We start from the raw sequence: 21,788 nt of genomic DNA on the forward strand, positions 1-21,788 counted from the left end.
CGCGGAATTAATGGTTTTAATAATTGGGATTTTCACCGTCCGGGGGAATCGGTGGCGTTTACACTTCGCGAGCTAACGCGGCAGCTAACGCTAACGTGTGAGCGAGCGCGTACGCAAGTCATCCAGTGAGCCCTCATCTCTATACGGAAGCAGATTTGAGTCAATGTTTTCCAATAAAAACAATACAAAATATACACAAATTGCGTTATAAAATAAAAAATAAAAGCGTTTTTTATTTGTTTGAAAATACACTTTCGGAATTTGTGTTTCCTGCTTCACTTGTTCTTTGCTATTCTGACAATGGGCGGGGCCTTAGGAAGCCGCCTGCTGATTGGCCGGAAGTCGTCACGGGTCCCCCCGTTGACATCCAACAAAATAATTGTTAGCATCTAACGTTTATAATCTGACAAATGCTAGATATTTACAATTATTTTGTCAGATTTCGGCAAAATAATCCGACAAAATAATTGTGTTAGCATCTAACGTTTATAATCTGACAAACGTAATATATTAACTATTATTTTGTCGGATTTTGACAAAAAAAAAAAAAAAATCTTGTTAGCATCTAATGTTTATAATCTGACAAACGTTAGATATTTACAATTATTTTGTCGGATTTAAGCAAAATAATCCGACAAAATAATTGTTAGCATCTAACCTTTATAATCTGACAAACGTAAGATATTTACAATTATTTTGTCGGATTTCGATAAAATAATCCGATTAAATTATTGTTAGCATCTAACGTTAATAATCTGACAAACGTTAGATATTTACAATTATTTTGTCAGATTTCGACGGGGGGGAACTTGGGCCCAGTGACGACTTCCAGCCCAAAACTCAGTAGCCAATCAGCAGGCCGCTTCCTAAAGGCCCCGCCCATGGTCGGAACCGCAAAAACACAAAAAAACCATGGCGCAAAGTGAGTCGGAACATACAAAAAGTGTGTTTTTTAAAGTAAGTAAGAAACGGTGATTAAAAATATTTCATTTGCAATTTTTGCATTTTGGTTTTGCTCGATTCAAAATTCGTATTTGTCTCGGAACGACGTGACGACACGTTGTTGCCAAAGCTTCACGTGACAGTAACAATAAGGACACATTAGAGTAACAACGTGTTATTTCGTATGCAGTTTGACAACAGCGTGGTAACAAAGACATAATATGACTGTATCTTACTTTAGCTTAGCTTAGCTAAAGTAATCCGGGAATCGAACCCACAACCTTGGAAGTCGAAAGCCGACTAAATATTTAGGTTTACACAAAAGCTGCAATGAGATTTGACTTCCTGTGGCGACGTTAGCGCTGCGTTTCCATGACGACTGATCGGAAAAAGACACACGCGACGTCACGTTTATGCGCCACGATGCCGCAGTCCAGGCACCGTTTACCAGTTAGCTCCGTTGGCTGCATTAGCTCCTTTTAGCGCCAGTTAGCGTTAGCCTACAGTGGAAGTGGAGCGGTCATGTTTATTAAAGGAAAAAAAACAGCGCTAACAAATAACTAGCGTACCTGTGTGCTGCGTATGTGTGCTTCTGTTTTTAAAGTTTAGCGTCACTTTAGAGGCTCGTTTTTAACAAATCGGGAGTCACGTAAAAACGCGACGTCACGCGCGGCTTTTTCCTTACAGTCGTCATTCATTAGCCGTTAGCGCGCGTTAACACGTTTTAATTGACAGCTCTTACGTATGATTTGTAATTTTCAAATTGAAAATTGCAATTTGACGCGACGCAAATAAGCAAAAGGCGAGGCCGCAATTTCATTTCATTTCATTTTCCTTTTTCTTTTTAATGATTGAAACCATTGAGTTTCTCACCCTTACGTTGACATTTTTGATTGTATCTCACGGTTAAAACTCAACACACACACACACAAATGTGCCAAAGCTTGACTTATAAAAATAAATATATATATATGACCCAAATTGTTCAGTCCAAGTGTTATAAAACAGTGTATAATGAGTTTTATTTGAATAATAAAATCAGGGGGGGGGCAGTGAGCCACGCACTTCCCAGGGTCCACGCCCCCCCCCCTGATTTGAGAATATGTGCTTCCATTTTTCACTTTCTTTCTTTCTTTCTTTCTTTCTTTCTTTATCGGCCCCCAAAAAAAATATTAATATGAGTCCTGGCACATCCCAGTATCTTTATCTGAAACCCCCCGAGGGAGGGGATGGAAGGGGGGGGGTTTGCTGCACGCTCCTATTAGAACAAATGACGAGGGGGCCCGGGCGCTGCTTTTGTAAGGCAGGCGCAGGCTCAGGCGGGCGGGCGGGCGTGTGTGCGCGCCTGTCCTATTATGTGCGACACATGATCAATAGGGCGATAACGCGGCGACATCAATATAAGCGACAGAACAATGAGGGATATCATCGAACATCTATCTTAATATAGCCGACTACAAGGGGCCGTCTGACAACCGAGAGGCAGCTCATGAAAATTCCGCCCCACGAATCTGCCGCCACCATCTCCTCCTCCCTCCTCCTCAATAGTCTGTGCACACACACACACACACACACACACACTCATGCATGCACGTGCACGCCAGTGCAGCTGGCGCGGGCTATTATTTTCCCATTTCAATTTGACACCCCTGCCTTTCATGCTAATTCTATTATTGTAGGAAGTTTATGTGATTCCATATCACTAGAAATCGGTAATGTCTAATAACCCTTTGGGCTGGGAGTGTGTGTGTGTGTGTGTGTTGTTGGGGGGGGGGGGGGCTATTGCAGTGCCTGGGGCCCCCCACGGCAGCCAGTGGGAAAATAATTACTTTCATATCAAAACTCAGCAGGAGGCGGCCGGGGTCCTGCAGCCCCCGCGGCCACTAACCTCATTCCGGCTCCGGCCTTTTCAAATGAATAAATTTGTTAAAGCAATAAATACAAACACAGAGAAGACGGGACTTGAGCCGCAGCTCCGCAGAGGAGGAAGAGAAAAAAGAGGGATTTATCTGCTGTAACGGCGGCACGAAGAACACTCCTACAGCCGCCGCCGCCGCCGCCGTGATCCACAGCAACCTCCCCCCCTGTTGGGTATTTATTGGTTTCACCCCCTCCCTCCTCATCCATCCATCCATCGGCGGTGTCCGTGAAGACAGCGATTCAATTTAAGCAATAACTTTATTTATTTATCAAAATGTTTACATATAAATATCATTTTTTTTTTTTCTCGCTTTTACAATATCTGAGGATTTTCGTTGTTGTTTTTGTCGCCTACGTTTTTTTTGTTTTGTTACAAGTTGGTCAAAATAAAAGCAGCTGATTCTCAAAAGGTTTTTGAAGGAGAAGGAGGAGGAAGAGGGCGGCATCGTTTGGATCGTTCTGATTTCAAAAATAGACGTTTCCTGATTTCCTGATATGTGTCTCGGCAAGAGCTTTGGGAATGTTCTGTGAGTGCGTGCGAGCAGTAGCGTTCCTGCTCCTTTTGTTTGTGTTTGTGTTTGTGTTTGCGCTCCTCGCCACACAAGTGTTAGTCCATATCCACGTCCTCGCCGTCTGTTCCGGGTGTTTCTCGACAGTCTGTGTTTGCCCGGAGACGCTCGGGGAGGCCCGGAGACGACGAGGACGACGGCGGCGGTGGCGGCGACACTCGCTCCTCCTTCGCACACATCTCTGCCTCCAACGCCGACGCCTCGTCCTCCTCCGTCCTGTCCTCGCTCAGCCTGGACCGATCGTGCTCCTCCTCGTCCTCCTCCTCCTCCTCCTCGCCGTCTCCCGCCCTATTGCTAGCGTGATTGTGACGATCCGAGTCCAGATGCTCGGCGGAAAACCCGGAGAGGTCGGAGGGAGCCGGGCTCCTGACGTTGTCCTGACACGACGTGGCCTTCAGGGCCGCCTGGGGCACCAGGAAGCCCAGGGGCTGATGGGTGATGGGGTAAAGCAGGAAGTGACCTTTGCCCACCAGCGTCCTCTGACTGGGCAGCGAGGGGAAGTCCAGCAGGGCCTTGCGTCGCGGCGTGGCGTCCGAGAGGAGGCTCTCCACGCTGAACGGGTTCCTCTTCTGCGGCGCGCACGAGCGCGGGCCGTCCGGGCCGGAGCCGGGCGTGCCGCCGGGCGAGACCTGCTCCGCTTCGTCCCCCGCCGTTCTTTGGTTTTGTTGGCCGAAGTCGTCGTGTCTGGTTCGGTCGCAGCCCGATTCGGTGGTTCGGCGTCGCCCGGCTCCGTCGGTCGTCGTCGTCGCCGCCGCCGCCGCCGGCTGCTCGCTGTCGGTGAACTGGGAGACGCCGCTGTCGCTCTCGGAGCCGCCCGGCGTGTGGAAGCTGTCGCCCGCCAGCAGCTTGTTCTGCGACTTCAGCAGCTTCCGCTCCTGCTTCCGCCGCTTCTTCTCGGCGCGCTCGCGGTCGCGCCGCGCGATCTCCTCGGGGTCCATGGGCTCGCCGCTGCACGTGGTCGGGTGGGAGTTGTGCGCCGGCCGCCCCGGGCCCTTCTTCGTGTTCTCCTTCTTCCTCCATTTGGCGCGGCGGTTTTGGAACCACACCTGGACACACGGGGGCAACACATGAGCACACTTCCTGTTCAGCCCCGGCCATTTTGTTGGGTCAATGAATCTTGATTATTATTATTTATCTTTGAGGCCTTTTCTATACAAGTGGAAAACTGGCAACATACACTGGCGTTCAAAAGTTTGGGGTCACTTAGAAATGACCTTATTTTTGAAGGAAAATCACTTTTTTTTCAATGAATATAACATTAAATTAAATTAAATCAGAAATACACTCGACTATAAACCACTATTCTAGCTGCAAACGTCTGGTTTTTAATGGAATATGTACATATGTGTATAGAGGCCCATTTACAGTGTTCTAATGGTACATTGTGTTTGCTAATAGCATTAGAAGGCTATTGGAAGATTAGAAAACCCTTGAAAAAACAGTTTTATTTGGAATAAAAATCATTATTTCTAATCTTGTCAATGCCTAGACTATATTTTCTATTAATTTTGCAACTTTTTTGATGAATAAAAGTCTGACCTTTAACGGAAAACACGACAAAAATGTGCATAGGTGATGCCAAACGTTTGAACGCTAGTGTGTAAGAAATTTTTTTTTGTCAAATTCATGGATTAAATGTTATTTTATTATGAAATAGGAAATGTGTTCTTCCGTGGCTGGAATAAACCACACACAATAATAATAATAATAATAATAATAAATGAAAATCCCTGTAATTAGCAATGAATCGATTAATCAAACGTGTCATAGATTAGTCCATTCTGCTCTTTTTTTAAGGGAGACTCGGTGTGAGGTGTGTCTTATATTTAGTTCCAGCTTCCCCCGAAATCTAATTAAATCAGTGGAGATGGCTCCTCCAGACAAAATGTGTGTTTGTGTGTGTGTGCGTGCGCGTGCCTGTGTGTGTGTGTGTCCAAAAAAAGACAACCCCATGGGCCCAGAGCAGACCTCACACCTGCCAGGAGCAAACGGATAAATAAATCCGTGTCACAGCCTTTTATCAGATGAGGAGAAAACCAGCCTGAGCTCATAAAAACACTGTCCTCCTCCTTCCTCCTTCCTCCTCCACGGCTGCTGCGTTAAACACCACGCACGGGTCACGCGTGGAACCAGCTGACGCACAGATGCGCGCGCGTTAATTACCAAATGAACTCCAATAAGCAGCTCCCACCGATTAAGACTTAATTGCAGCGCAGCGAAATCAACCGCAAGCCTCCGCGCGTCTTTGTGCGTTTATTATTTGACCCGGCCTCAGAGCGCACTGTGCCCGGCCTCAGAGCGCACTGTGCCCGGCCTCAGAGCGCACTGTGCCCGCGGCCTCAGAGCCGACGATCCACGAGAAACAAAAACACACAAACCGTCAGTTGCGCTGCCCTGTGAAAATGTAAATGTCGGTTTCTATCTTTGCTGCGCAAACCTGGTGATAAGGCGGCGTTAAGCGGCTTGAGAGAGAACAATAATCTGAGGTTTAGGAAGATGAGCTCCAGACACACAATAACCCGCCAATACATGTTCAACACACCAGATTATATGGGCCAAATAATTTACCCTTATTATAATAATATTTTTTCATTATTAAAAAAAATATATATTATTAACCTCTAATTGGAAAAGGTGTAGTTTTTAATTTATATATATTTTTTATAACACAAATATATTTTTTATTATCTGTTGAAATAGCTACAAAATAGATATTCCTAAAATAGTTGTCCTATCACCTTTATTTATTTTTTTAATGACAAATAATAATCGTAAACATGGGCACAGCCACGTTCTGAGTGGTAAAAGTTAATATGTTAATATAAATAAAGAAAAAGTGAAGGGAACAGAGCAGCTCTCCCTTGTTTTTATGAAGCCATAAATCAATAGTTTGCCTCCATGCATAATTCAAAACAGAGTCTTTATTGACGCTCTGATAATTGACAAATCTCAGCGAGGGGCAGCACAAAGTTATTATTATTATTAGGACATCATCAATTAATACTACTATTGTTATTATTATTATTTTATATTTTTTATATTTTTTATAATTAAGCGTGAAACGAAAACTGAATTGTCACCACAGGATTTCTACACAAAAAAAACAAATAATTAAATTAATTAATTATTATGGGACTCTTTTTTTTTTTTTTTTTTTTACCTGAACCCTGGACTCCACGAGGTCAAGCCTGAGCGCGAGCGCCTCGCGCATGAACACATCTGGATAGTGACTCTCGTTGAACGCTTTCTCCAGCTCCTCCAGCTGCCACCCGGTGAAGTTAGTCCGCGTGCGTCTCCGTTTACAACCGGGACCGTCCTTATCCGGGTCCCCGGGATCTGTGTGTGTGTGTGTGTGTACGTGCGTGTGCGTGTGCGTGTGCGTGTGTGTGTGTGTGTGTGTGTGTGTGAGATAGGGAGAGAGAGAGAGAGAGGGGGATTCACTCTACAAAGCTGAATTTGCTTGTAAAAACAGTCAATTTATGTCAAAATCGGCGTCAGCTGCCTGTTTTTTCTTCATTATTTTTTTCAAAAACATTTGCTACAACTTCGTCGGATGACGCCACAAAATTCGGCCTTTTAAAAAAACTATTTAAAAAATCCTCTATATTTAATATTTGACTTTGATTCGGTACATCCTGCAGAAATACGTTTCTCTGCACATCCTGAATGACGAAATTGTACTTTTGTTTTTGGATTGGAACATAAACTTTTTAAATAAAACATATTAATATACATATATATATATATATGTTTATATATAACAAATACAAACTTTTAAACATAATTGAATCTGCTGTCAGTGGCCCAAACATGTGTGCATTTTATCACCAAAGGCCACAAAAACAATGTTTACAATACATCTATACATTATTAATATATAATATACATATATATATATTATATAGTATATTAAAGAGCTTACCTGAGAGTTTGAACTGCGGGCTGTCGGCGGACAGCAGCGCGTTACTGACCACAGAGGCCGAGCAAGAGCCGTTAAGTAATCCGTCTATCGAGAAGGGCACGACGGCCGCGGACTGCAGCTGGTGCCCGCCGGCGAGCTCGAAGGCGTGCTGGTGCGCGTGGTGGTGGTGGTGGTGCGGATGGTGGTGCGGATGGTGGTGGCTGTGGTGGTGGTGATGCGAGCCCCCGAGCGGGTACGGGAAGCCCACCAGCCCGCCCAAGGAGCCTCCGAACGCGGCGTGGGGATGCTCGAGTACCCGACTGTCCATGGTCGCCCGGGCTGCAGCGGCGGGGCCGAAGTGACGACGCAGAGGGGGAGTCAGTGTGGCTGAACATGCAGTCCGTGCGCGGAGGAGTCAGGGAGAGGAGGAAGAGGAGGAGGAGGAGGAGGAGGAGGAGGAGGAGCGGGAGGAGGAGGAGAGGGAGCCCGGGCAAGGCAGCCGTCTCACGCGGCCACCGCGCGCTTTCAAAAACAGCCTCGAGAGAAGCGGCGGAGAAGCGGGGCTGCGCGAGGGTGTGTGATGCGTTCACGGTCCAGCCGAGGTGTCAACCCCGAGCTCTTTCTCTGCGCGAGATCTCCCCACCTCACAATACCTCCTCCTCCTCATTAGGACTCCTCCATCTGCACGCGGGGGCCAATGAGAAACCTTAATCGCCCTGTGACGTCAGAGGCGCGGTTAATGGGGTAGGAAGACGGAGCGCGAGGTAAAACCATGAGGGAGGGAGTGAGGGAGTGAGGGGTTTGTGTTTGTGTCCGATCGATCGTTAATTACACCTGACGCTGCTTTAATTCACCGCTGTCAAAACAGCGAGGCTGAGGAAGACGCATCGATACACGGCCGATAAAGTCTGTCCCCGCTCCACCAAGTCATTTAAGTATGGAAGCCCAAACATAGCAGATACAGAGTCATATTTATGAGACAGAAAGTCATAATTATGAGATAAAAAAGTCGAAATTATGACATAATTGTTAATTACTCATTCATATTTATGAGATGGTTTCTCATATTTTCGACTTTTTTATCTCATAATTTCGACTTTTTAATCTCATAATTTCGACTTTTTATCTCATTATTATGACTTTTTATTTCATAATTTAGACTTTTTATCTCATAATTTAGACTTTTTAATCTCATAATTTAGACTTTTTATCTTATAATTTCGACTTTTTATCTCATTATTATGACTTTTTATCTCATGATTTCGACTTTTTATCTCATAATTTCGACATTTTACCTCATAATTATGACTTTTTATCTCATAATTTCGACTTAATATCTCATTATTATGACTTTTTATCTCATAATTTCGACTTTTTTATCTCATAATTATGACCTTTTATCTCATAATTTCGACATAATATCTCATAATTATGACTTTTTATCTCATAATTTCGACTTAATATCTCATTATTATGACTTTTTATCTCATAATTTCGACTTTTTATCTCATAATTCCGACTTTTCATCTCATAATTATGACTTTTTATCTCATAATTTCGACTTTTTATCTCATAATTATGACTTTCTGTCTCATAATTTTGAGCTATATTTTTCCCAGAAACGGGCTTCCATATTTAAGAAATCCCTTAAAATAAAGTTTTGGGGTTTTTTTTAACAAAAAAAAATGGTAATTAATGCAATGAATCATTTGTCCCGTACAACAGCGTTCGGGTTGCCAGATCTGATGTCTTTATCTGCAAAAACAGTGCCATAAAAAGAAGGATAAAATGTTGTTTTCATCATTTCAGTGATCAGTTTGACCACCTTTTATATATTATTATCAATAAGAGCGTTTACACTAATGTTTCTAACTTCACAGAAACACACCTGAAACGTTCACATGTCCAAACTTACCGTTTAACTTAAAAACCTCCTGTGACATACCATAATAAGTCTTCAGTGGACGATATCAGTGCCATGATGTCACATGTTAATAAACACCATTAGCTCATAACAGCTTCAGCACCTTAAACTCTTTATAAATGATCCACAGACGGCGGTTTTAACAAGAAGCAGCAATGCTTCTTTCTCCTTGTGCACGTGCGTGTGTGCGCGTGCGTGCGTGCGTGCACGTGCACGTGCATGCGTGTGCGTGTCGTGTTTTACAGGAGGCATTCAAGGCCACATTGATCCAATAACAGAGCCTTTATCATCCCCCTTTTTCCTGAGCTGTCACATTGCATTTCAGACTACAAGCCTCCCTCCATCTCTCAGGGACCCCTGCACACACACACACATACACACACACACACACACGCACACGCACACGCACACGCACACGCACACGCACACGCACACGCACACGCACACGCACACACACACACAGGTTTGTCCAGCTATTCTTTTAAGTACTCTGCGTTGACTTCCGTGTATATATGTATATATGCGTATATACATATATATGTATGTGTATAATATCATATATATGATACATATACATATATATGTATCATATATACATATATGTATAGATATTTAGATGTGTGTATATATATATGTGTGTATGTATATGTATATAGGTACATACCTAAATGCATATACATACACATGTGTGTATGTGCATATATATATATGCACAATATCATATATGATACATATACAAATATATGTATCATATATATATACATATATGTGTGTTTGTATGTATATATATACACACACATACATATATGTATCATATATGATACATAAACAAATATATGTATCATATATATACATATATGTGTGTATGTATGTGTATATATATATACACATACATATATACATATATGTATCATATATATATGATACATATATGTATCATATCATATGTATCATATAAATATATATGTATCATATATATATATGTATTATTATTATTATTATTTTCTGTAAAGTGTACGTCTTCTTCTTCTGTTTTTGGTGTTCCCGTTACAGCGCCGCCTACAGGCCCGGCATGTGCACTGCACGCCGTTTTTTGGTTTCCCGTTTCCCGTCCCCGTCTGGACGTCTGCGGTCGTGGCTGTTTGGCGACGACGTGATTAGCTTGCGCGCGCGGGGGGGGGGGGGGGGGGTGGGGGGTCTCGGGCTGAAGTGTGCTTTAGTAAATGAAAGGTTTTGGAAATTCGCAATTCGCACGGCGCAAGCCACAGGCCAAGAGCGAGCGAGCGAGTGTCCAGGTGGACATCTTTGAAGGAGAGAGAGAGAGAGAGAGAGAGAGAGAGAGAGAGAGAGAGAGATTACGTATACATATAAATCGTAAACGGTGTCGCGGGGGCCAGATCTCGCCCGAGGCGGTGACTGCTTCATTTTGTGTTAAATTTCTTGACAGAAAGCCACCCGCGTGCTGGTGAATACTGAATGGTAATCAGAGCTGCTTGAATAAGTGGCCCCCCCCCAACCCCCAACCCCCCCCCCCCCACACACACACACACACACACACACACACACATGCCCTCCCTCTTCCATTACTGTGAATTAATTCGACTTTATTTATCCAATTTCTGGAGCTGACAGAATGTTAATTTGAGTGGAGGTTTTTCTCTCTCTCTCTCTCTCTCTCTCTCTCCCTTGGCCGCCCTGACCCCCGCAGCACCTCGCGATCGCCGTGTTGTAATAACCCCCGAATCTTTTCGGCGGAAGCCGGCGATAATTGTTACCTTATTAGCATGTAAATTGTTTAATTAATATTATTACGAAGAGGCGCATAATCCCCGCCCGTTACTTGACCCCGGGAGTCTGTGCACACAAGCCGGCTTTTCAGCTTTTTCAACGTCTATACTCTTTAATGTCAGCCGGTGGTCGAGCTTCTTCAATCTTAGCACTCGAGAGGCTCTTTTGATGCACTTATCTTTCTCTATATATCCTTTTAATTTCTCTGATGTGTGTTTATTTTATTTTTTTTTCTCCATTTCTGAACATCCTTCATGTCATTTTCTTTCTTTCTTTCTTTCTTTTTTGTGTTTTCCTGGTGGCTGAGCCGAGCCAAACGCATGCAGAGCTCGGTGAAAAGCAGCCCTTGACATGAGGTCCTGAGAGACCGCAGCATTTAAATTCGCTTTTCTTCCTCCACCCCCCCTTTTTTTTCCTGGGCACGAGTGACATTGTCAGATGCTCGCTTTAATTAACTTGATAATAATATGGGCGACACTCGTGCAGGCCAGGGTTCGGCTTGCCTCGCCTCCAGCCTCCTCCTCCTCCTCCTCCTCCTCCTCCTCAGTCTCTGAACAGGCAACACAACAAAAACCCACATTTAAAGAGCGGAGAAAAGCTCATCAAAACAAGAATATCGCTCCCCGCTGAAGCGAAGCGAAAGCGACGGCGTCTGAGCTGTAATCTCAGACCAATATCACAGGGATTAACGGCCAAGTTAACTTTATTTACTTTGGTCAAAATATTAAAAAGGGACACGTCCGTTAATCTGAGGCTGTTTTCAATGTTTGTTGCAGTGTGTGGAATAGTCTAGATTAGGAGGGAAAAAAAACAGGATTTGATGTTTTTGGCCCAGGATTAAAATGCAGACACGAAAAAAACGTTACTCGCTGACCCCTGGTGTCGAGCGTTGTCGTTCTCAACTCGGAGGGCGAACGCTTACTCCGAACCTGTAGGGGGAGCTCTGTAGAGTTAAAGAGGAGCGAGTAAAAGGTGACCAGACTTTCAAAGCTCTGCTGTTAATGTCTAAAATGAGAATAATAATTCCTTATATGCGTATATATATATATGTAAATGCATAAAAATTGCAGTGGGGATAATAAACAATTCCTTATATGGGTATATATATACATATACATATATATATATATATATATATATATATATATACACATACGTATACATATATATATACATATGTGTGTGTATATATATATATACATATAATACAAAATGCATTTTTTTGTCTGCTTATGTGTTGTTGAGTCAAAATTGGGATTAATTTTATATTTATTTATATATATATTTATATTTATTTATATATATACATATATGTATATATATATATATGTATGTGTGTATATATAGCTCTGTTGTAAATGTCTAAAAATTGCAGTGGGAATAATAAACAATTCCTTATGTGTATATATATATACATATATACGTATATATGTATATGTAAATATATACGTAAATATATATGTGTATATATATACATACACATATGTATGTATATATGTGTATGTATATATATACATATGTATAATACAATATATATGTATATATATATACATACACATATGTATGTATATATATACATATGTATAATACAATATTTATGTATATATATACATACACATATGTATGTTTATATGTTTATATATATATATAATACAAAATTCATTTTATATTATATATAAATATACCATCGTATATTTGCTGGAGTTGTGATAATTGTGCCGAAGTCACAAAATGGACAATTTTTCTTCTGGTTTTGTCCAAACTTTGAAATATTTCACAAATTAAATCCAATTTCTTTTTTAAACATTTAGTACTTTTTGCTCAGCTGTGTTTATATAGTTAAAAAAGCAGATACAAGACAATCTTATAGTGCATATCCTTATACATGTTTTAAAAAAGCAGCCTAAATGACCCTGTGGTTGGAAAACCCTTGGTAGTTTAACACCAATAAAGCACAAAAAGCTTAAAGATTAAAGAAAATCAAAGATTGAAATAAAATCCTATAAATAAAGTCCTCGGTGCAGCGCGGTCGTTCCACAGGTGAAGGGGACGCACTTCCTGCCGCCTCATCGATCTGAAGACGACGCCCCAATTTGCGTCCACCATACGGACACGAAAACAAAACACGCGAGAACGTTCGAGACGAAAAGAATCAGTCGCTGCCGTAAAAATAAAGCCGCGTCCCGACGAGTTCCTGCTCAGAATCAGAATCCCACAGAACCTCCTGAGAGACGGAAATCAAGTCGTATTTATTCTTTAATTGGCAAACTAAGGTGAAGCGTCGGACGAGTTAATTACTCAATTACCGAGCGCGAGTTAATTTTTAACCACCTGAAATGAAGTCAGTCATTATTTAGTCGTTTGGTTGATAATTAAGTGTCTAATCTAAATTAATTGTTGGGACTGAGGCTGCTGTTTCGATCCGCCGGTGCACTTTGTGCCGCCTTAACGCCGCAAAACTAGATGCTATTCCAATTAAAAAGTGAAAGGCTTTAATGTATTGATGTTTGCCGCGTTTTTTTTTTGGTTTTTTTTACCCCACAAATCATTTTCCTGACACGTAATGGAAGCTTTGATAATTTAGAGAAGAAAAGAGCCATTTCCAGATAAGTGTGATTTAGCTCCGTCCCTAATTAAAAACTCCCCCCCCCCCCCCCTTATACTTCACTTAATCATCAGAGTATTTGTGCCTCAGAAAAAGTATTTGGAGGAAATTCAAACAATAATGGAGTTTTTAGAGTTTTTTTGATAGATTAATCATCCTTTTATAACAGAAAAAGTCCAATGAAAGGAGTCCATTTAAATGACCAACAAAGACGCACTATATATAATAAGGACCAATTCCAATTCCTATCTTAACCCTCAATCTTAACCCTCAAAACCAAGTGTTGAGGGTTATTTTGTCACTTAGAAAATGGGACACCAACTTAAATGCAGATACGTCTTCAGACTGTAGGGGGCAGAATAACGCCAAAGCTGCGTCCAGTCTGTCAACTCCAAAAAAAGAAGAAGAAGAACACATTTACGTCAGGATTATTTATTACGATCCATATTCAGCTGACAGTTAGCACACACCACGGCTAATTGAAAAGCTAACGATAGCAAAACGATAGCTTGTCCCGCAACCGGCCGGCTATTGACAAAAGATCGTAAAATAAAAAAATAAACGTTACGCAAAACAATGACGTCAGTAATCCATAATATGGGCCTAAACTAAGATAATACAATGGTTTTCATCGTTTTTTTATCTCTATTAACAAAGAAAATACTTCATTCGTAGCGTACTTGCTTCGCCGCTTTCGGCGTCCATCTTTGTTTTGTCAAAACACGCAATGCATTCTGGGTGGTCTCGGAAAAATCTCAATATTGAGGGCGATGCAGCCCTTAAACTCGGCCCTCGACTTAATTTTTCTGAGAATCGGGACAGCACTTAGCACTAGAGGGCGCCCTCATTTTTGAGATTGAGGGTTAAGTAAGGAATTGGAATTCACCATTAGACGTGTAACAACAATTTTAATATAATATAGAAATATGATTAAAAAAAAATAAATTATATCAGATCATCTGGAGCAAGGTTATTCAACTTAAGGCCCGGGGTCCAGAACCGGCCCTTCGAGCAATTTGGACCGGCCCGTGGGCCATTAGCCCATAAATAATGAATGTATTATTACAAAGCCAATAAAACCGTAGCTTCCCCTGTTTCTGGCACTTTGCGACACTTTTTGGTAAATACTAGTACAGCTGTAACTGTACGCAGCCTATGTATGTACCAGAATATGGCCAACCGTAGCAATTGTACCTGAATATTATTGATACTGTTACTGATATTTCAGCAAAAATATTGGCCTATTGTGGCCATTGCACATTAATGTTGTTTATATTTTAATTTTGTAAGCGCCAATTGTGACTGTTATACCCAAATGTTGGTGGTAACTATAACCTTTTTGCACTGTACGCAAATTTGGTGGTTTTGTTACTTACCTTTTTTGCACAAAACTAATGTATTTATTAACATTTTGTATGCAACACAAAATACTAGTACAGGGGTTGACCGGCCCACTGGCTGGACAGCCTTCCGAAAAGCTGGCCCCTGCGGAAATGTTAGTTGAATCGCCCCGATCTGGAGCGATAACTCCATTTCAATTCAAAGTGACTCACTAAAATGAGCTTTTCGGTGCTTGAAAGAGCCCAAAATGCCATTTTAATTGTTATCAGTGAGTTGGATCAGCCCACACTTTCTTTATCTTTTCCCTCCTGCTCAACCTTCTTCTTCTTCTTCTTCTTCTTCTTCTTCTTCTTCTCTTTCTTTGGTTGTCTTGGCACAAGCCGCACGGAAATAGACATAATTAACCCCCCCCCCCTCACACACACACACACACACACACCCCACTGGGATATCCACTATGCAAATTAACATTTTCAAGATATAGTAATGATATCGTTTGAGAAAGGGCGACACCAGTTTTTCACGCGGCGAAATTGGAAGTGTTTGCGTTTTACATTTCGGGGGCCGCGCTCTATCAATACTAATAATGTGTGTGTGTGTGTGTGTGTGGGGGGGGTGTGTGTGTGTGTGTGTGGGGGGGGGGGGGGGTACAAATGGGAACAAATGCCCAGATCTGATGGGCACAGAGAGAAAGAATGGATCTGCCTATTTGGCCACTGGCGGGCTACTGGAGCCCAACAAAACCATCTGCTGTAGCAGAGAAACAGTGGAGGGCTAGAATGAAGGAAGAGAAAGCCACCTCCCCTCCCCTAACCCTCCCCTAACCCTCCCCTAACCCTCCCCTAACCCTCCCCTAACCACCCTCCATCCTCCTCCCCCTCCCTCCCGATAGAGCTCAGCTTAAAGCCACTCTGTAAACGAGCGAAGATGTTTTAATTAGGCGGCAAGTTCGTGCCCGTCTCATTTAAATCACTTTAATGAATATCTGAAGAGTCTGAAGGGCCTGGAATAAAAGAACTGAAGCCTTTTTTTTTTTTTAAACAAAAGCCGTTTTTGTCTTCTCATCTCGCCATAACCCGCGTCTCCTAACCCTAAAGTCTTGTTAGTATCTGAGTCATAGAACATATTCTGCTATATTTATTTAATAGCTTACATGCAGGTAAGGACTATAGATATTAGGCTGGAACATGGAGTTTGAGGATAATGTAGCAGGGGCAATTAGCCCCTCGTACAGGGTCTTCCAAAGCAAATTGGTCCTTTAGGTGAGCGGCCAGACAAAGCAGGACCCCCACGTTGAAGATACCCAAGGAGCCAGGCCTGCGGAATGGCCTGTTGCCCTGTGGCCTTATGGCCGGGCCTTCGTCCACGCGGGGGCCTGGTCGCGTCCAGCTCGCAGCAGAGACATGGGGTCCGTCCTCCAGCTGGAAAAAAAAACCAAAGGGGGTCCATTACTGCAGCGTGGATTGGGTTAGCAGATCTCTGGTTGCTGAACGGGCTTTTGGGACATGAACTGGGGAAAAGAGCCGAACCTTGTACATGAGGCTTGTAGCTCCGACCCTCTGCCTGTACACCAGAGTTTACCTCAGTAGACAAGAGGGTTGGGAAAACAGATCTTGATGTGAGAGGGGTGTGATTGTAAGGAACAACCTACCCGATCCAGTGTTCAGTCGTTGGAGTTCTTTGCTATAGTCACAGTTGTCCATAAGTGCACTGGTACAAGGTCTTCCAAAGTAAATTAGACCTTTCGTTGAGTGGCCAGACAAAGAACGACCCCCACGATGAAGATACCCAAGGACCTCCCTTTACCTCAGTAGACAAAAGGGTTGCTTCCCTACGTCTACGGGTTGGGGGAACGGGTCTTGGCGGTTGTTTGCACCGTACCTGTCCTTTTTAGAGTCCTCGGGACGGATGCTGTAGAGCGCCCTAACTTTGAATTCCATCGTTTGCTTGGGTCTCATATGGGCAATTACAATATGAGAGGGGTGTGATTGGAAGGAACAGCCTACCCGATCCGAACCAGAGCAGTGTTTATTTGTTGGTCTTCTTTGCTATAGTCACAGTTGTCCATAAGTACACTGGTACAGGGTCTTCCAAAGTAAATTAGACCTTTAGTTGAGTGGCCAGACAAAGAAGGACCCCCATGATGAAGATACCCAAGGACCTCCCCTTACCTCAGTGGACTAAAGGGTTGCTTCCCTACATCTACAGGTTGGGGGAACGGGTCTTGACGGTTGTTTGCACCGTAAGTGCACTGGTACAGTGTCTTCCAAAGTAAATTAGTCCTTTTGTTGAGTGGCCAGACAAAGAAGGACCCCCATGATGAAGATACTCAAGGACCTCCCCTTACCTCAGGGTTGCTTCCCTACGTCTACAGGTCGGGGAAACGGGTCTTGAGCAATTACAATGTGAGAGGTTTGTGATTGGAAGGAACAGCCTACCCGATCCGAACCAGAGCAGTGGTCAGTTGTTGGATATCTTTGCTATAGTCAATTAGTCCCTTCGTTGAGTGGCCAGACAAAGAAGGACCCCCATGATGAAGATAGCCAAGGACCTCCCCTTACCACAGTGGACTAAAAGTTTGTGATTGGAAGGAACAGCCTACCCGATCCAGACCAGAGCAGTGTTTAGTTGTTGGCCATCTTTGCTATCGTCACAGTCGTCCATAATTGAGGAACCAAGGGCACCAGGACGTCCTAGAGGTCGTAGGTCAGCGACGGACTTCATACGTCTGTCGTCTGATCTACGGCCAAGTTTTGCACACTCCGATCACCGCCATGCTACGGTACATCACTCAGGGGGCGGGTCCTCTTCCATGGGGTCAGCGATTTTGTACCTTCATGCTTGCGCAGTAGCCCCAAAATGGGCACATTGGCTCTGTGGAGGTTCTGTTTATGTGATTACGCTACCTTAAGACCAACACAGCTGCTAATGCACTTGGACGAGGGAAAGTGAGGCTATAAATATATCCAGTTGCTTACGATACACAGAGTTAAACTTTAAATCTCAAAACACTGGAGCTGCCAAAAAAAAACAACAACCCTGAAATGTCATTCAAATTAGAAGCTAATTAACTTTTTAGGGAACGGACACAAAACAGATTTCGTAGTCATTTGAAATATTAGAATGTATTAATAATACCATAACCTTTATGTCGAAATTTAGCTCGGACTGAAACTACTGTATATCAATGAAAGCACAGCGGACGACTGTGGAGCTTATTAACCTTAATCACTACTGTAGATTTAGCGTTATTTGGCGGAACGGCGGCGCAAATTAACGGCCACTCGACGCCTCTTTCACTGTGAAATGAGAGTTGGGCTCTCTTAATTAAACACAACACAATGTTGTAGCCGTGTTTCTCGCACGTGTGTGTGTGTGTGTGTGTGGTGTGGTGTTGTGTTGTGTTGCGTTTTATTTATTTGTTTTTTTACGGCCGCAGACGGCATGTGGCCGATGTGGCGCGCGGCCAAAGTGACGGGACAGTTTAATGCTCGGAGAATATCAGTCAGTCAGAGCAAATAATAATTTCACATAAACTGCCAGTTTCACCAAGCACAGCCTTAATGATACCCTCCGGAATATCCCATCCCAACATATGCCTAATTGTTTACAACTGCTTGTTTACATAAATACAAAATGCTACATGGGAGGAGGGATTGGTGGGGAGGGGGGTGGTGGTTGTGAGGAGGACGGGGGGGGGGGGGTTTATAGAGTCAGTACACTATCAGACAGAGCCGCGGAATTAATAACAATTTGTGGCAGATAATTACTTATCAATTAAAGCTGTTATCCTGCCTAATTAGGCAACGTTCATTAAATCCAGCCAATTTAAACCTTAATCAAAGTTAGCAGGGCCTGACAGCAGAGGGACGCGGACAGTCGGTGGAGGAGCGCCCCCCTGTGGAGGAGAGGGGTCCTGCAGTGCGTGTGTGTGTGTGAAGTTTTATTTATTTATTTATTTATTTATATAGAAAAGTTTCTGCAAAGAAGAGGGTGCGACGAGACGAGACAAAATAAGGCAAAATAATTGATTTTCTTTCATTATACATTAATATTTTTATTATTATTATTATTATTATTGCAGTTGTTTGGTTTGTTCCAGAGCGATTATTATTTATTAATATACATACATGCAATTATATATAAATAATAATAATAATTATTATTATTATTATCTTTGAATGATGTGAATTAGTGAACAAATAATTATGGAGAGTGTGACCAAACGTACGTGGACGGGGATAATTATAAAATTGTTTAGTGACGCACGGTTAATAACAAAGTAATTGAAATCGTGACAAAACCTAATGCAATATCCAAATTGAAAGCTTTATTTATATATATATGTATATATATATATATGTTAGTCCCCACACACGTCACCTGTTCTGCATAACACACACTATGTGATATTATCTTATTTACTATATCACATTTATATTGTAATTAATAGAATAGTTTAAATAAATAATATTTATTTAAAAACAAAAATATATCATGAAGTAAATGTGTATATATATATGTGTATATATATATATATATATATATATATTTATATATATTGGTTTTATTACAATTTCAATTATTTCGTTACTTTTTTTATTATATTTATTATAATAATTATTATATAATATTTATTTATTATAATTATTATTATCAGGCATGTACTTACAGAAGTACATTTGATATATACATATATATATATACTTAAAGTTTAAGCTTTTTATATATGTGTGTGTGTGTGTGTGTGTAGAGGTGTCTGTTATTATAAGTATAATAATAGTAGCATAAATAGTATATGTTTATTATTTATTATTACTATTACTAGTCAAATTATCCTTATAATTAATATTAAAGTTAGACACTGGTGTATGAGATAAGAGAACTGCAGCCAGTTTACACACTTTAACACAATATATTTTAATTCTGTGCGTTAAATCTTTATCTCCAAAAGTCACTACTTAAAAAAAAAAAAAAAATGATGAGGGAAAGAATCATAAAGTGACTTTTCCACCGATGATTATTATTCATGTGAAACTTAAAGAAAGAGAAAAAACAACAACAACAACATTGACACTATTGACAATAGCAGCAGATTTAACACCATGTGCCCTTTGTCACCTCTGATTTTTTTAAAGGCCTCGTCTTCCAAGAAGCCGTCGCCGGGGCCAAGTGACAACAAAGTACAGAGCGTCTGAAGGGGCGGAAAAAAAAAAAACCAGTTAATTAATATTGGCTCCTGTGTTGGTTCCCAGTTAATGAACGAGTGAATTATGCACCTCTGGGACGCCCGCCTGCCTCCTCCCCAATCGCTTTAAATTATCCCTGCACCCCTTCTTTCCCCATTGTCCTCCAATTTCCCCACTCTGATCCTGCACTGATGGGGTCCCTGTCACACACACACACACACACACACACACACACGCTCCATCTGTCCGTCTTCCTCCTTGCATCATGTGTGTGTTTTACTTTTTTCATTGTCTCCGAGCACATTTATTGACGCTTTTTTTTTTTTTTTTCGTCGCTTCTGTTCACCCTCGCATCATAAGCTCGCGGTGGCAAATAACTTCCATCCCATTAACTCATTTGAGAAGGAGGGGGGGGGGGGGTGGTGGGGGGGGGGGGGCTACAGCATGGCTGCAATCTGATCCCTCTCATTTTCACACACACACACACACACATGGTCCAGGAAGGAAAAAAAAAACAGAAAAAAGATCCATATTATTTGCATTAAAAGCCTGGCACCGTGAAATTCATTTATAATTACAAAGTGGGCTGCAGTGTGTGTGTGCGTGTGTGTGTGTGTGTTATGCAGATCAGGGGACATGTGTGTGTGTGTGTGTGTCGGGGGTGGGGGGGGGGGGACTGACTCGTAGCTCAAATTGGTTATTTGATGACGTGCTAACGCAAATGCATGGTGACAGATTGCAATTATCCCGTTATTGTAATTGTCAGAATCAATTCGCCGCATGTGAAAGAGTGGGATTCTGCACACACACACACACACACACACACACACACACACACACACACACACACACACACACACACAGGATGTGATTATCTCGGTGACCCTTGCCCCAACAGGAACCCTCTGCTGTCAGGCCGTCACCTCAGATAACACGATGACACGTGTACACGCGCTCAATTACAAGGGAAAAAAAAAATTATTATTATTGTTATTATTTCATTATTTTATCTTGTGATGTCCAAATACTCCATAAGGTAAAACTGTCAACCCCTCAAATGTCAAATTAAAGCATTCTCAACTTTTACAGTAACACCTCATGGGTGTTTGTCGCCCTCTTGTGGCAGACAAGGCCCTGTGCAGCTCTTTACACTGATATTGTACCAGTCTACAGCTTTAGGTGTATTTAGAAATCTGCAAAAACACAGTGTATTTAGGCTAATTTTTCCACAACAGAAGCTATAAGAATTTGTTATTTATCCTTTTTTTTTAAAGTACAACTTATAGGGAATCTGACGACATGATTGAATTTGTGAAATTTGGTGTTTTAATCTCTTTAATGATTGTTCTCAAAGTGAGACTGCAAAGCTCAGTGCAGGTTCAGTTGTTCATTTAAAAGTTTCATTAAAATTTAACTGTATTTTGTATATCGTTAGCTTAATAGCATAAGTCATTTTTTTTCTTGTTTTCCCAAAACGTTCAAATATGACTTAGGCGACTATGCTATTAGGCTAACGATATGCAAAAAAAACAATGCATAAAAATAAAGCTTTGATGAAAAAATTAAATAAAATGTTCCGAGTAGAGCTGAAACAATGAATCAATTATTA

General features: G+C 41.9%; 1 protein-coding gene across 1 annotated transcript; it reads right to left on the reverse strand.

Moving 5' to 3' along the window:
* Window positions 1-3,469: 3,469 nt before the first annotated feature.
* Window positions 3,470-7,660, reverse strand: LOC310940586 (homeobox protein unc-4 homolog; the record flags this gene model as incomplete). The annotated part of the gene is made up of 3 exons (XM_083905576.1): window positions 3,470-4,477; window positions 6,592-6,767; window positions 7,354-7,660. The coding sequence occupies 3 exons, from the start codon at window positions 7,658-7,660 to the stop codon at window positions 3,470-3,472; spliced, it is 1,491 nt and encodes a 496-aa protein (XP_083761702.1).
* Window positions 7,661-21,788: the final 14,128 nt, after the last annotated feature.

This window comes from Microchirus variegatus (genome assembly GCF_963457635.1).
Source record: "Microchirus variegatus genome assembly, chromosome: 19".
Lineage (NCBI taxonomy): Eukaryota > Metazoa > Chordata > Actinopteri > Pleuronectiformes > Soleidae > Microchirus > Microchirus variegatus.